The sequence below is a fragment of the Osmerus eperlanus genome, chromosome 28 (assembly GCF_963692335.1).
Source record: "Osmerus eperlanus chromosome 28, fOsmEpe2.1, whole genome shotgun sequence".
Lineage (NCBI taxonomy): Eukaryota > Metazoa > Chordata > Actinopteri > Osmeriformes > Osmeridae > Osmerus > Osmerus eperlanus.
In genome coordinates, this window is record NC_085045.1 from 2,755,367 (window position 1) to 2,772,363 (window position 16,997).

General features: G+C 46.9%; 1 protein-coding gene across 4 annotated transcripts; it reads right to left on the reverse strand.

The window, feature by feature from the left end:
* Window positions 1–4,809: 4,809 nt before the first annotated feature.
* On the reverse strand, window positions 4,810–15,842 carry LOC134015266 (T-box transcription factor TBX5-like). Of its 4 annotated transcripts, none has more exons than XM_062454677.1 (9): window positions 15,526–15,842; window positions 13,382–13,537; window positions 12,956–13,050; window positions 12,522–12,641; window positions 11,027–11,174; window positions 10,413–10,565; window positions 9,707–9,798; window positions 7,759–7,988; window positions 4,810–7,416 (listed from the first exon to the last, which is right to left on the reverse strand). In XM_062454677.1, the coding sequence occupies exons 2-9, from the start codon at window positions 13,508–13,510 to the stop codon at window positions 6,824–6,826; spliced, it is 1,560 nt and encodes a 519-aa protein (XP_062310661.1). In that variant the 5' UTR covers window positions 13,511–13,537; window positions 15,526–15,842; the 3' UTR covers window positions 4,810–6,823. The 4 variants fall into 4 exon arrangements, with proteins under 4 accessions (XP_062310661.1, XP_062310664.1, XP_062310663.1 ...); XM_062454680.1 differs by lacking the exon at window positions 15,526–15,842 and adding an exon at window positions 14,506–14,913; XM_062454679.1 differs by lacking the exon at window positions 15,526–15,842 and adding an exon at window positions 14,308–14,913.
* Between the last annotated feature and the right edge of the window lie 1,155 nt (window positions 15,843–16,997).

Consider the following 16,997-nt stretch of genomic DNA (forward strand, 5'->3'; position numbering starts at 1 on the left):
CTTCACTAACCACTAAGTGAAAGCTTTAGACTAGACATGGCTCTGGGATCACCTTGTCGTACTCGTGGCGTCGGCCACGACCCTGCCTCCCCCCGGTGACAGAGGAGAGAGTCATTCAGATGAACACAGTGGGAGGTGGCCCGCGATGTCGTTCCCGCATTAGGCACGTCAGGTGGGATGTCTAGGATTAGGTGAGGCAGACATCATCACCAGAGAAATGCATCTGCAAAGGCACGCACGCACGCACACACACAGACACACACTTACAGAGAGAGAGAGAGAGTTAGCGAAGAGGAAAAACAACAACACACAGATCTGGTAGTGGGGATGCAGCTTAATCAATTTTTGATGAGCAGAAAGCACGCTACACACACACAGGGCTTTATTAATGCTAATGGAGAGATGCTATCAGAATAAAAGCATGTTGTGCTTGGTGACAGAGACAGTGTGTGAGGCTGAGGAGATGTGGACCTCACACCCGTGTAAACATCTGCAGACCTTTTAACAGCCAGGAGCATGAGGGCAGGAGATGAATATTTGAAGGCATCAGCGCAGAGATGATTATTTGTACATGTTTGGGGAGGAGAGGAGCGGAGAGGAGAGGAGGAGGGTGCATTAGGGCAGTGGAAGAATACCGTTGATGCAGTGTATGGGATAGGTAGGATGGTGGCTCAACCACACACACACACACACAGATACACACACACACACACACACACAGAGACACACACTCACACTCCAGTGGACAGGTGATAAACATTTAGGGATCCATTATTAAGGGTCAACAGCCCGATACAAACAGATGCTGAGAGGAAGTCTGTGTTTATGCTAATGACCCTGTCAGAGAAAGGGCCTTCATGCTCTCCAAGCTCATCTATTAGGAATGAGAGACAATACCCCGTCCAGCACAAAACAATGCTTCAGGGCTGGAACAATAGGCTCTGAGGTTAGGGGTGGGGGGGGGGGGGGGGGGGGTGCAATGGAGTTTCGTTGGGGAGAAGGTTCGCTGTGTGTATGTGCATGTGGGGGTTGGGGAACTGGGGGGGGGGGAGGGAGCTGTGTATGCATTTGTTTGTTTATGGATGTTTGTGTTGTTGTGTTCGTGTCTCAGCAGTGGTCTTGTCGGCTTGTTTGCTGACATCCTGGTTCACATGTGGAGACATGAGAGCCAGGGAAGCCAGGGGGGCTGGCAGGGCCCGGGCTGGGAAAGGGAGGCCTGTGTGGGGCTACAAGGATGGACCTCCACTGCCCACACCCTGGAGCTTATTTATCTTCATCAAAACACACATTTATATATGTTTTAGATGTAAACATATACATATATTTATGTATTCGATTGTATATATAAAAAAGAGAAATGCATATTTATATGTAAGTGCGTCCGTGTGTGTGTGTTCATGCAAGGCTACCTCTATTTGTGACCTTTTGTCCAAGCGGCATGACCTCTTGTCCAAACAGAGCAACAGTGTGCCGGTAGTGATATCATTATACTGCGTGCCGCCATCCAGACACACCGACTGCAGTGTGTTGGTGTGTGTGTGCACTTGTGTGTGTGTCAGTATGTGTGTGCGCGTGTGTCAGTGTACATGTGCCTGAGTGTGTGTCAGTGTGTGTGTGTGTGTGTGTGTGTGCATGTGAGAGAGGATTAGCATGCCTCTCCAGTCCTCTGGCTGTAATCAGACAGGACATTGGCTCCATGTCGGCCCCTAACCCCCCTCATCACCCAATGGGGGGTCGCGTCTCTCCTCTATACCCTGTCAAGCGTATGTTCATATGGCGGTCTTTGTGTGTGTGTGTCCGTTTGTGCATGTGTGTGTATAAGTACATGTGTGTGTCTGCCCGGTACTAATCCCTTGTTCAGCATGCTGTGGGTCATAGAAATAGAACTGCATGGATGTCGATGTGGACGGGCCCAGGGAGAGCGGCCTGGGTCAGGGGCTTGAAGAGCAGGGCTGATAGGGAGGTGCTATCACCCCTGTGGTATGGAGGAAAGAGCAGATAAAGAAGGGCCTGATCATGTTAGGCTGACCCATGTGACCCTGCGCTGGTCTGTCTGCTGTGTGTCTGACCTGTGACCCCTCCCTTTGTCTTCGGACTACCCACGGCTGCACGCACACACAGACATACACACACACACAGACTTACAAACACACGCACGCACACACAGACATACACACACAGGTACCCACACACATGCATGCACGCACACACACACATGCACACACGCACACACACACACACACACACCAGTGGTCTTTGTCCTCTTTAATCTCTGACAGCTCCTGCTCTCATATTAAGATCTACTCCAGGGAACTCATGACTATTTCAGCCATAAACTCTCATTTGGGCGAATTAGCTTCCATCCGTGGTCTCGTTACGATACACAGCTTAATGGCATTACCACTCAGGGCTTTTAAACCAGGGAACTGGAATTTATAGAATGGACATTAGCTACATTCAAATAAACCTTCTCTTGTGGATGGGACTTGAGTTTGCAGAGTTCCTGCAAATAGTCGTTCCCTGTCACAGGGGGGCTTATAGTAGTACTGTATGTTTATGAATGTACCAAATTAAAACAGTCTGCTCTGTGTTTTACATGCCTCTGGGGTGATGTGGCTCCCCTCGCTCTGTGTTCCCCTCTGGGTCCTAGTGCCCCCACCGCAACCACAGACTAGCCAACCCATTACAGAGCATAATCAACTTTGTCAATTACACTGCATCTCTGACCACTTATGTCTCTCCAAATAAGGGTTGAATATCCCACAAATGCTTCACAAGGCTCTGGAGGAGCGGTCTGAACCACGCAGATATCTCTATCTAAAGACGAGGAGATTCTGATTAGACCTCAATCGCAGCACTTTGAGCGGGAGAGGAACCGAAACAGGAAACAAGTACCTGAAATTCACAAACATTTCTACCTTCTACAGGAAACAAAGGTAGGAAATAGAAGACTAAAACACCAACCGTTCCAGAATGGGAATTGAAAAATGACACAATGTCATTCTTTCCGAACACAAAAATGTATTATTCGTGGCAGACAACTATTGAATTGAGCATATGTGTGTATGTGTGTATGTGCGCATAGGTATGTGTGCGTACTGAGGGAACTCAGAAGAGATGAAAATCGTAGAGAAAAAACAGCAGCAGTTTGCCTCAAATACCAGGCTGAAAATAGTGGTGGGAAGAATGGCATTGAAAGGGTGAAAGGCGGGGGGGGGGGGAGGTGGGGGGAGGTGGGGGTGGGGGGAGGTGGGGGTGGGGGGAGGTGGGTGTGGGGGGAGGTAGAGAGATAATGATAAGCACCACTTAGGGTCTTTGATCACTTGGCTCATCTGTCTTTGGTCAGACCAGTGTATCTGGGAGAGTCTACTGGAACAGCTGGACCGAACCCTCTATGTACACACACACACACTCGCAGACACACGCACACACACACATCCGCATGCACACAACATATAAATATACGCGCAATCGTATCGCTCATCCGAGGTTCGCGCTGTGCTGCTGATGTAGCACAGACGTGATCCATCTTCTGATGAAACCGAGGAGGGGCCCCTGGGAGCTGTCTGGGGGTCTCCACTCTCAGCAGACTGGCGCATGATGGAGACAAAGGGTTAAGGAGGACCAGAGCTTCTGAAGAGCCGCCTGCTTAACCCCTGACCCCACTGTGTCTGAGAGAAACAGGGGAGAGAGGCAGGCAGGGGAGAGGGGCAGGGGAGAGAGGCAGGGGAGGGAGGCAGGCAGGGGAGAGGGGCAGGGGAGAGAGGCAGGGGAGGGAGGCAGGCAGGGGAGGGAGGCAGGCAGGGGAGAGGGGCAGGGGAGAGAGTCAGGGGAGGGAGGCAGGCAGGCAGGGGAGAGAGGCAGGCAGGGGAGGGGGCAGGGGAGAGAAGCAGGCAGGGGAGGGGGCAGGGGAGAGAGGCAGGGGAGGGAGGCAGGCAGGGGAGAGGGGCAGGGGAGAGAGGCAGGGGAGGGAGGCAGGCAGGCAGGGGAGAGAGGCAGGCAGGGGAGGGGAGCACGGGAGAGAGACAGGGGAGGGAGGCAGGCAGGGGAGAGGGACAGGGGAGAGAGGGAGGGGAGAGGCAGGCAACCAACCTAAACCCTCAAGGAAGACAAGGAAAAACTCCCAAAAAACTCTCAACAGGAGAAAAAAAAATGGAAGAAACCTTGGGAGGAGCAATTCAGAGAGGGATCCCCTCCTCCAGAGACGGTTGAGAGGAGCAGAACACAGGCTAAACATAGTCATACAGTGTACAGGACACATACAGGACACACACCACACACACACACAGACACACTCATACACAAGCATGACACACACCACACACACACAGCCTCACACACTTACACATACGCAGGACACACACACCACACAGGGTACATCCAAACACACAGGGCACACACACACACAGAGCGGACACACATACCACACACACACTGTTTAGTTCAAACCTCTTTATCTGCGTTGACAGGGCAGGTCGGGGGTCAGGCGAGCACCAACCATAGAGGTTCCAGGAGAGAGAGAGAGACCCCCTCCTCTCCCAGTCCTCTTCCCTTCCCAGAGTTCCTCTTGGTGGTAGGAGCCAATAACAGCTAGAGCAGATGAATGATCCAGATGATCTTATGATGTGGCCTTTACAGACAAGTGGAAGGATGTCTTTGCATCACAGCGGGACCGATAAACTGCCATGTAACTGGTAGAGTGTCACTTTCTTATCAGGTGTTGAGCGTCCTTTAAATAACCCTCTGGGAACGCAATGCTTCTACATCAGGTTCCTGCATGCAGGGGAAAAAGGTCCAGGGCAACAGACGGAATTTTCAAAATGCTCTTATATTTATTTCAGTTCTATGTATAAATTCGTGTTTATGTACATCAGAATGGAATATTTAACAACTCAGTTATTATGACAGGCTGTGGCCAATAGGGAAGGAAGGGAGGAGCAAGAAACAAATATTTATAATAACTTTAAAACACCTCAAACACTATCAGTTAACAATTTCACCACAGAACTAGACTAACAAAAGACATTTTAATAAATACTATAAACAAGAACAATAATAAACAAAAAGCACTTCCTGGAAAGACCTTTTCAATTGATTGCGCACACCCACATCTCCAAACACACACACACACGCACACACACACACGCACACACACGTGCCTTCTTTGCCTGCCGCGTTCTGTCACCAGTGTGTGCACCAGTAGGTCCTTAATCAGAGTGCATAATGGACAACTGGCCATGTATACCAGCACATGAAGGAGAGCGTCGTTCTGAAACATGTAGGTCGTACAAAAACAAACTAGCACTACATCTCAGGGATCCTTACAAACGGTAAGATCAACAAACTTCATCGTGTTTGAGCCTTCAATATAATGTCTGGGATTATGTCAGAGAGAAAAAGAGAGAGAGGCAAAGAAAGAAAGAGAGAGAGATAGAGAGACAATGAGATGGATAGAAAATAAGAAGGCCAATCGCTTTAGCACCACAGGGGGCAGTTAGGGAGGCAGGGAGTAGATGAGGCAGGGGTGGGGGTAGTGGGCCAATTAGGATTTCAGTAAGAGACAGGCGTAAATCCTTTGCGGTCACTGGAGGACATGATGTACATCCCCCCCCAAAAAAACATTTCCTTTTGGAGAGCCTTCTAACTACCAAGAGCTTATACTGATCTCATGAATGATTCATCAACAAACACATGATACAACTGGAGAGCTTTGATTGGCTAGCTCTGGACGGAGTACAGTTTTTATTGGTCGGTTTGGGGTGACAGAGAGGACAGCGGTGACAGCTGTGTGACGCTGCAATGTGCAGTTACCCAGAATGCACGGGGAACAGTGTGTTCAGGTCCTGCACCCCCCCCCCCCACCCCCCCCTGGCATGGTCTAAACAAACTGTTTATCTCTCTGGTGTAGCGCCTGCAGCCACTGTAGCCTGTCTCACTGGGAATGAATACACAGCAGTCTTGAGCTGAGCTGACACACACACACACACACACAAATACACAACAGATACACACACACACACTGTGCAAATATACTGTAGACATTCACACACACACGCGTATGCACACTCACAAACCTTCGCTCGCTCGCTCGCTCGCTCTCTCTCTCGCACACACACACACACACATGTACAGTACAGACACACACAAACAGATGGCATTGCTTCAGCACACAACGGTAGAAATCAATTTCCCCTCAGGCTGGGCTGTGAAAACTGAGCTAATTTACTTTACAGTATAAGAAGCATGGCTGGATAGGAACACTGTCTACTGACAGCACACAGCACCACACTGGATATATACGGGTCAGGAGAAGGGTTCAGTTTGCTGGGGGGGGGGGGGGGGGGGTAGGACGAGGACTGATGTCACAAAGTTAAACTGAACCACAAAAAAAACACTGAGGGACTTCTGGACAGGATAACCCGAGTTTGGAGTGCAAACGTTTGCATCCCTCAGCTGGGATTCATTACACACATAAGAGATGTTGATCCATAAGGGGGCTCTTTTCTTCGGCCTCCAGGGTCGCAGGTTCCACTGTGGTAGGTTCCTACGAGCGCAGGGTTTCCGAGTCAAAGGGGGAAGGAATTAACTGTGACACTCCCATGATCCATGAAGCACAGGGGAGGGGGGGGGACCACAAACAGCAATCGATATCTCTTCACAAAGCATAGGACTGGGCACACTTTACACTGTCAACTTCGCCGACAGACTGCAATCTCTCATCAGGATAGTACCGAGGCTGTCATGTGAGTGACAGATGTACCGTAGAAGCCCTAACCATCAATCAAAAGTCTTTGCCCTGTTACCGAACAGACTTCTGGTCCAATCAGGTGGCTTCACTCCACTCTGGGAGTCCTCCCCTGCTGTGTGTGTCCAGTGTGTGGTAGAGGGGAGGGGTGAGGTTAGTGGAGTAGCCAGGGTACTCTCCCAGGTGTGGGCTAAGCTGCCTGCTGTGGGGGTGTTGGGGGGTCTGAGCGGGCGGTCCTGAGGTCTGAGTCTGGTAGGGGTCGTGCGAGAGAGACTCCCCCAGCGGAGGGGAACCCTGGTGGGCTGCAGAGCTGAGCCGAGAGCCCCTAGGGCTGGAGCTGTAGGGGGTGTGGGAAGCGAAGGTGGGGTAGGGGTCCATAGGGGTCATGGCAGGGGTCAAAGGGCATCCGTAGGACCAAGACGTACAGCTCAGATCCTCCAGCCTGGGCTCCGAACCTGCGAACATGCACGCCTGGCGCTGTCCCCCTTCCAGGCTGTAAGGGGAACCAGAGAGTCCCAAGGGGGGTTGGTGTTGGTGTGGCAGCCCGGGGGGAGGGGGGAGGAGAGGAGGGTAGGGAGCAGGGCGGTAGTAGGATTCGTCTTCACTAGAACTCTCGATAAAAGACTTCCTGTACAGATGCTGCTGGTCTCCTGCAGAACCGCCATCGTCCGCTGTGGATAGAAAAAGAGACACGCAATCATGAGGAGTCAGGTGGCTGAGCGGTGAGGGAATCGGGCCAGTAATCAGAAGGTTGCCAGTTCGATTCCCGGCTGTGCCAAATGACGTTGTGTCCTTGGGCAAGGCACTTCACCCTACTTGCCTCGGGGAATGTCCCTGTACTTACTGTAAGTCGCTCTGAATAAGAGCGTCTGCTAAATGACTAAATGTAAATGACTGAACACAGGAGCAACGCTGTTGTTTTTAAGCAATTCCCACAACATACAAACGATTAGCCAGTTAGCATTTGCCAACGGCTTCACTGTTCAAATGTGCTGACAGTAGAGGCTACACACCTGTCCTCTTGGTGCAGTGGTAGGCCTGTTGGTGAGGATGGGGGAGTCCGTAGGGGGCCAAAGGGGAGGTGGGAAGCTCCTGGGGGCTTCCGCTCACCAAGTTCTCACAGGGAAACGGAGCTCCCAGCCCTTCTGGGGAACCGAGGCCCCTGCCGTCCCCCTTGAAAGGACTCCCCCTGGATACAGCCTTCTGACGCGCTGTGCTGCGGGGGACCACTGGGTAGTCCTTACTGGGAGGGAGGGGAACCGAGGGGATGTAGGGAAAAAAGGATGTTTAAAAACCTGACCAACACAGATGGTCTTAATGCCTGTGAGGTATGTTTTTGGTATTATAGTTTAAAATAGACCATAACTAAATTTGACACACTGTCATTTAGAAAGGAACTAAATGAACAAAATCTTTCCCACTACTATGAAATCTGTAAAGTATATTTTAATTTTTTTCCTTGAATGTATAGCTCTCTCTCTCTCTCTCTCTCTCTCTCTCTCTCTCTCTCTCTCTCTGTACACTGTGACATCTCATTGACCTCGGTGCTATGCAGGAAACAGTGGGCAGTGTCTCTCTGCCTCTCATCCACTTGTGACACACACACACACGCACACATACACACACTGTGCTGTGAGATAATGTGCCGATCTAAAAATAAGTCTGTGGCCGTATGTCACTTCAGATAGACTCTGCCCCGCTCGCCTCTCTCCCCTCAAACAACCAGAGACCCACTGTAACCCAGGACTCTCTCCCCCCTCTCGGCCACTCCACTACTCCGGCCTTCCCTCCCCCCCATCCCCTCCTCCATCTCACCCCCTCCATCTCACCCCTTCCATCCCCTCTCGTCCCCCCCACCCCCTCCTCCATCTCGCCCCCTCCATCTCACGCCTTCCATCCCCTCTCGTCCCCCCCATCCCCTCCTCCATCTCGCCCCCTCCATCTCACCCCTTCCATCCCCTCTCGTCCCCCCCATCCCCTCCTCCATCTCGCCCCCTCCATCTCACCCCTTCCATCCCCTCTCGTCCCCCCCACCCCCTCCTCCATCTCACCCCCTCCATCTCACCCCTTCCATCCCCTCTCGTCCCCCCACCCCCTCCTCCATCTCACCTCTTCTCTCCACCTTTGTCACCTCCTCTGTATCAACCCCCTTTTCCACAATGTGACACTATCTCTTCGTGACACCCACCTCTACACCGCCTGACACATTTAGCACATCAGCTGAGATTAGGACCAACACTTAACAGCCATGACATTACTACATTAGCGACCGCCTCAACTTTTCGCATGGCCTGCCTCAGGAATAATAGGTGCGACCATGAGCCACACTCAGAAACATAACATACAAAGGTGTTTCTGGTACCTTCTAAAGTCACAGAGCAAGAACACAGGTACAGACACAATTAAGATAGTCACTTGCATAGGAATAAACTCCAGGGAGAGTTGGAGTACTGTTCCCAGATAGCCTAGCTGAAGGGGCTGAGATCTCTACCTTGCAGTCTGATTCATACACTTGCATGTCATCACAGAGGGAGGGGGGTCAGATGGGGACCATCTGCACTCCATCATAACCACTGCTGTTCAACTGTAAAGTGGGCTGCCTTAAATCAGGCCTGAGAGCGGGGGGGTGGGGTGGAAGTGAGACGGAGTGGGAGAGAGACAGACGGGTAGAGGCGACGGAGAAGGACAAGAGGGAGAGAGTGAAAGAGAGTGAAAGAGAGAGGGTGAGGAAGAGGGAGAGAGAGGCAGAGAGAGAAGGGGAGGAAGGGAGGGAGGGAGAGGAGGAGAGAGAGGAGGGGAGAGAGAAGGGGAGGTAGAGAGAGAGGAGGAGAGAGAGAGGGGGAGAGAAGGGGAGGTAGGGAGAGAGAGGAGGAGAGAGAGAGGGAGGAGAGAGAGAGAGGAGAGAGAAGGGGAGGTTAGAGGGGAGGAGAGAGAGGAGGAGAGAGAGAGAGCTGTGCTCACCCTTGTATCTTGGCCATACGGTGAAGCTCCATGTCCTCTGTCCCTCTGAAGCCTTTAGCAAACGGGTTATTCTCGATCTTCAGCTGTGTGATCTGGGGAACAGAACACACTGCGTTACATGCTGGAACAATAACATAGATGAACAAGGAAAAGAACGAGGTCATATCTGCCACATTACACACAGAGAGAGCAAGAGAGCGAGAGACAGAGACAGAGAGAGAGAGAGAGAGAGAGAGACACAGAGAGAGAGAGAGAGAGAGAGAGAGAGAGAGAGAGAGAGAGAGAGAGAGAGAGAGAGAGAGAGAGAGAGAGAGAGAGAGAGAGAGAGAGAGAGGAGAGAGAGAGAGAGAGAGAGAGAGAGAGACAGAGAGAGAGAGAGAGAGAGAGAGAGAGAGAGAGAGAGAGAGAGAGAGAGAGAGAGAGAGAGAGGAGAGAGAGAGAGAGAGAGAGAGAGAGAGAGAGGAAGAGAGACAGAGACAGAAAGTTGAGTAAATAACCTGACACTGTGTATTAGACCAGTGGCTGAAGACGGGCCTGCTGATTGAACAAATGAGCCCTGATACTTCAGTACATGCCAGTATTCCATACGAATCATTTCAACAAGCGATTACAAGAAGCATTTGTGATATTTAACAAGGATATCAAACATGTCTACATTTGAAAGCACTGGTTTGGACAAACATGCATGCTTTTAGTAGAGCCATACCTTGTGGTTTTGGTATGACGTCACTGCAATGAAGGCAGTCTCTGAGAACACGTGTGTGCAGAACGCGGTGTTCTTCGATCCAAATCCGTTGTTTTCATCAGCTTTCACGATATGAAGGCGGGGTTGGTATCTGTGCATGGAGTTCAATATAATCTGTAATAGAATCAGTATAAATTGACCAACAGAAAAAAAACGGAATTACAAACACCATGGGGAAATTATAAGAGTTTCAACCCTGCATGTTGAAATCAACTTACTTCACAAACAACAGGCCTCACTGCCATTGTGGCAATTCTATGGGTATTGACATAAGTGTGCGATTATGGTGTGTGAGTGTGTGTGTGTGTGTGTGTGTGTGTGTGTGTGTGTGTGTGTGTGTGTGTGTTAGCCTCAGCTTAATTGCTGTGACAGTCCCACCAGCCATGGCCATTAGCTAATGGCCTGAAATTTCTTTGAAATCATTTCTGCTGGTTTGCTGTCTACTATACAAGGCCCTCTATCACAGGCTTAATATGGAATTAACATAAATTACGGCACACCACATTTTGTGTAGGCCTACACATGAATGATTGTCTCTATTGTTACAGTAACATAAGTTAGGCCGAATCACTCACGTGACCGAACGGGTCCAGGTGGTTATTAGTGAGCTTGAGCTTCTGGAAGGACACTAGCTGGCGGCTCCAGTGCGCGCCTGTGGCGGGAGAATCTGCATGCACGTAAAGTCTCCCCGGCATCGCAGGTTCAGCTTTCCCAGTGACCGACCTACGATGTAAGAGAATGGGGTCAGTCATTTTCGCGCAGACTGTCAGTTGTCCCGGGTCTGACCCGTTCGTGAACTGCGCTCTCCCCGCGCGCTGTCACACTCATGCAGGGCAGAGCCGCTTCAACCCTATTTGTCAGATAATAATACATATTGATCAAACTATCCAACTACTGTTTTGAGGCACATCATTGTTACTTAAAAGTATGAGTAGGTCTGCGCTGCCCGCCAGCTGTGGAAGAGTTCTCTCCGATAATAACATCTGTATGCTCAAGGATTTTATCCTGGAGAGCAGCAGCTGGCACGTTTCTGTTACATTATGGCCATTATAGGCCTACGCTACAAACACAAAATCAAACCGAAAAGGTTCTGCTTAATGCACATGTCTCGGGCTCAGTCGGCCGATCACTTGGGACACTTGGTCGCATCATTTTCAAACTATTCACCTTTACAGAGGTCAAACAAAAAGTCGAAATGAATGTAGCCTATATGTAAATACAGTGGCCTACATGGTTGTGCTATGTGGTGCCTTATATCCCATGTCTCATTTGTTTACAATGTGAAAAGGTAACTGAACTGCAAATCGGCAAACTTATTTATTAAACCTTAACGCTACAGTCAAAGAGAGAAAACAGCACGCTCTGCGGATATTTAGAGGACATAGGCTACTGTAACATGACATCCCTTGGGGATATATCCACCCATTCGCGTTCAGCGTAAAAGGCGCTCACAGACTATTTACCAGAACCTCCTCAAAATCCCCAAATTCTTAGTTTTATCGAGATTATTCGATATTGTTCATATTTATAATTACCACAATTCGCATTGATAAATCTCAGCTTTCTTAGAAAATGTCATTTGTATACTCTCCGCTGATTTGAATAGGACGTTTTAATCCACGGCTGTCCGACTAATGAACCCTCAGCACTGCGATTGAACTCGCGGGCAGAGACAGGGGGCACGAGGGCATCGGGCATTCACGGGGAACTAGGCCACAGGGCTCCAGGAGGCACAAGGACATCACCACAGCGATGTCACATTTTGCCCCTTGCCTGACCCATAGCATTCACACACCTGCAGCTCTTCTCAATTTACCAAAGCTATTTTTTGCTTTGAAATGTTGTAAATTGACAGCGGTCTGCACAAAAACACGAACAACAGTTTCAGCGGTAGACCTATAGGCCCAAATGTAAACTATTACAAATATACACGCATGTTTATCTAATACCTCCCATTTATTATCCTTCATCAGGCGTTGTTTTGAGTTTCCAATTAGTCAACCGATCATGCCAGAAGAAAAAGCATTGTAAAAATGTGATCCAATAGATTTGATAGCTTAAATATCTTACCACTTATTGTCAGCAAATTTATAGCGATGGTCATCAGCGGGAACAATGTCCATTAGAAGAATGTACTTGGTTTTGGGATTTAACCCTGTGACCTTTATTTTGTAGCTGGGAAACATCCTCCTGTAAACGAAAGATATCACGAATAAATATGTTGACAAGAAAACGAACATCCCAGATGATCTAGTCTATAGGCTACTTATGCCTATGTTACGAACATTATATAGACTAATTAAAGATTTGGGAATTGTTGATAAAATCAAGTTTTTTGTTTTTACAAAAACTTTTGTAAAAAGCTGTATTTACATAATCATGCAACTTGGGTAAAAACCTATAGGTTATACAGCCAAGAAAGTGACGTGCTGACTCACACGATGAGAGATATATTAAGTAATATCTTACATTTTATTTAAGTTTTGTAACGAGCAATGGCTTACCTTCCCGCCTTCGTGATAATCATTTCAGTTTCAACCTCGTTAAACTTAGTCCAGAGTTCGCGCTCATGGAGATACACCTTGATTCCCTCCATTCCCTGTTAAAGAAAAAAGAAATACACTGTACATCTGTTTCTTAAAAGTATGCTTTTTATGCCTTATAAATTAGTCATATTTGTGTTAGCAACATCAACTTGAGTCAACAAACATTGGACTGTGATTTCATTTTTTCTATTTTATTTTTGCCTATACTGACACAAACTGTGGTAGGCTAAATAACGAAAAACATGTTCCTTAATTTCCTTTATCGCCTTAATTAACTTGCATTTAATCTTTTGTTTTGAAAAAACTAAAACGAGCCTTTAACGTGCTATGGCGGCACCATATTCACATGGGCGTAGTTGGGCCTACATGGATCTCTGCTCTTACCTGTTGTGCGCAGGTGGTTTGAGGTGAGGACACGCGCGTCTGATTCTCTGGTTTATTCTCTTTTGGTGTGTCCGAGCAGTCTGTGTCTGCGCGCTCCGGAAGGCCAAACGAGTCTCCGCCGTTAGCCATCACACTCAACTGATGCCGCGGGACTCACTGACAGGACACACACACACCACATGTTTGCAAACTATTGAAATAGTCTAGTATGAACGTTTGATGGCAGGCCTATCTAAATATTTGAAATCTGGATGATATGCTGACATGATTTTAAAACATTGGACATTGGTTATCATACTGCAAATACCTGGACGAGCAAAATCCAGGTTTTAAAAGGTTTCACGTTTGCATTGATGATTAAAATATGACCTAATATTGGAACAAATGGAATGACTAATGTGTGACAATATTGATGTTAGTTTAAAATATTAATATTTAACTGTTACAATAATTTGTTGAAACGTTTTTTCTATCAAGAAGTACACCTTAAATCAACAACAATAATAGTAGTAGCATATCATAATAATACTACATTTCTACAAGCCCACTATAAACACAAAAATAGAAGTAAACAGTCTAAGGTTAAATACAAAAATTATACCATAAATACGTGTATATTACTAGCAAGAAAAAAAGTACAGCACTGATACACATAGTAATAACATTATTACGATTATTAATATTAACATGCATACAGATTGTTATTTTAATCGACATGCATATTGCTGTTTTAATATAGCCTAACAATATTAAATAGTAAGTTTGATAATTTGAAGAAGGCTAGCCCGTTTTCGTTTGGTTATATTTATGGTGATTGTTCTCCGGCTGGTTTGTAAAATGCCAAACATTTTACACGTAGGCAACATTTAAAAGCATGGTTGGTGTCTTCATTTGCACACATTGTCACATCTTGTTTTGAGGCCTACCTGAGGCCCAGCCTCCAGACGCGCCTCCACAGCTATATTCCCTTAAAACAGGGTACAGTACACGCCACGGTATCCTGTCAGCACATTTTCCTAGATTGCAGCGTCACCAAAATCCCTAGACCTACATCAACAAATGATCTAAACTCAGTCAATGTAAAATTAGGCTAAAGACAAATAGCCTATGATTGTTTTTGCTACCCCTGCTTGTTGTCAGACGTCTTTCCATGGCATATCTTCCTCAATCCGGTCCACCACTGTCACCGCTCGTTACCCTGTCCACTCCAAGAGACGAAGTGAGATGCCTTAGTAGGCCTATTTTCTCTTCAAATCAACAAAGATCTGTTTCAAAGCATTCCAACCCTCTCCAGTCCCCACCCCCATCTTAAGCCGTCAAACTGTATACACATTTCAAATCGACGCAAATGCTCGACGCCTTCCGTTCAACCCGCCTTCTCTTTACATATCCCTCCTATACAATAGGCCTAGTTTTATAGGTTTATTTTTAATATTTTAACGGATTTAATTGGCCGCTTGGTCGCTCTCCTTCGATCTCCTTCTCAAACAATATCTCTATTTCAGCCATGGAATTAAGTAAAAAAATATTTAGTTGTCAACCAAGTGTGTTGCAGCGTTTCGTTACAATGCGCGTGCATTATTTTGACTGGATTACTGTGGTTATCCAGAGAATAAATCGGTGGCGCGCAGTCATCCAGAGTTGAAAGTTGAAGGGGTCAGCGGGAGGTAAGCGTTATGGTTTTCGGTCGAATTCGGGTGTCTCCGTTCAGCGAAATGAATTTGACGCCAAAATTCATAACTTCCAGCAGTTCAAGCCTCACAGCCTTTCTATTCACACACGTGAATAGAAATAAAAACCCAATAGTCTCTACCCGTCGATGTGAGGTTATGTCCACATTTTGGGAGGTTTGCACTGGAAACATAGCACATTGATTTTAAAAATTCAATGAGCCTATTCATTATTCTTTCCGTTGTCAGTAGCCTATTGTGCTTTTTTATTTTATTGACTGCCGTCGATGAGGTATTTGCATCACCCTGCGCGTAATTCTGTCTGAATTTGTATACAAACATGCAGTCCCGCGCCCTTTACGCGCAAGGCGTTCTCCGGTAAATGCTTTGCCATAGGTTACAGATATCTTCCCATCGTTTCCATATCACATACTTAATTTGAAACATTCAACTAGAAACTAAATGACTTCTTACCTTGTTCAATTGGTAAGTGTGCGCTGGTACATTCATCAAAGATCGCAGATCTGTGGGCTAGAATAGTCCTCAACGGTCATGTGGAGCAATAGTCTAGGCTATGTTTCTCGGCAGAGGGCAGTCTCGAAGTGACATGGGGATAGGAAATGCGCTGTGTGTGTGTGGGTGTATGTGTGGGTGTGTGTGTTTGGGCGCGTGTGTGGTGATTGTGGGGGGGATTGTTCATAATGATGCTATATCAAGCCTCGGTCTGCTATAGACAAACCAAAGGCACATCACAAGACTGACCTCGCTGACGGACATACAAGCTAAATGACACCGAACAATGTTACAGACCATATGTTTTTCGGCGTAGTACACTATAAAAACCAAAGATAGACTACTATATAAAAGCTTATTCACTCGACATTACTTCTTGACATCAGATCTCTGACCCAAATGTGTGGCCCAAATGCTTAAATACAGTATACCTATGTCATGGTAAATCTGACAACTGTACAATTAAAATTTTGCCGATGATTTTCTTAACTGTCAATCATTTCCAAAGACTAACCCGTTTTCAAATACGGGTTTATATATTTAAATAGCATATTATTACATTCATATTTAAACAATGTAATGCGAGTATCATGTCCATCATTACTGACTTGAGTAATATTATAAAACAAAATTATTATTATTTTATATAATCATGGATACGGCTATAGACCTAAAGTTATTCCATGTCTATATACATAAATACGGTATATTCAAATGTGTATTAAAAGTAATAATTATTCTACCGGCCTTCTAAAATAGGTCTGAGGAATAAGTGTGGGAATGCAAATTTTTTAAATTTGAAAGCGCGCAAGGTTGAAGTCATTTGATAATGCCAATATGATAATACATCATCTTTAATGCATTGAACCATCAAATTCTAGTGACCTACCTTACTGTGTCGTTGACTTTTCCCCCCCACAAAAGCATGTGCAGCATCTTTAACCCCAGGGTGTTATTCTTGAAACCAAAAAGTCCGAAGAAAGGCACATTCCAAAGTAGCTACAATAACATGTAATTTTGGGGAAACAATTTGAATTTATATTGTAGTATTTTATATATTTAGAGTTACTTAAATAGATGCATTTGCATGGCTTTGTCATACTAACACAGCAGACTTAACTGATCAAATGTCAGAAGTTGGACGGGGTGTAACCTATGTTTGGAGTGTGTGAGTATGCAATAGAGGTCAAGGTCAACGAACTCCTCTGCAAACAATCACATCACACAGAGCCAATTACATTCCAACCCCCACTCTGCATCTCTCCGTGTCTGTAGCGTAATCACACTTCAGTCGTCAAGCATCAAAGCAGACTGTAGAAACCTGAGAAACGAGTCATGTAACTCAATGCCGTCTGGTGAATTGTAGCCTCCTCTAGCGGTAGACTTCAGTCAATACAGACAACATAAATCCGCGCTACCTTGCTGTCCGTCGG

Excerpts from the sequence above, each read along its gene's own strand:
- LOC134015266 (XM_062454677.1), bottom strand. The coding sequence starts at position 13,510 with ATGGCTAACGGCGGAGACTCGTTTGGCCTTCCGGAGCGCGCAGACACA. Across the intron at positions 7,989-9,706 it reads CGTATGGCCAAGATACAAGG|TAAGGACTACCCAGTGGTCC; the intron begins GTGAGCACAGCT and ends CCTCCCTCCCAG. Across the intron at positions 7,417-7,758 it reads CCACTGCACCAAGAGGACAG|CGGACGATGGCGGTTCTGCA; the intron begins GTGTGTAGCCTC and ends TTCTATCCACAG.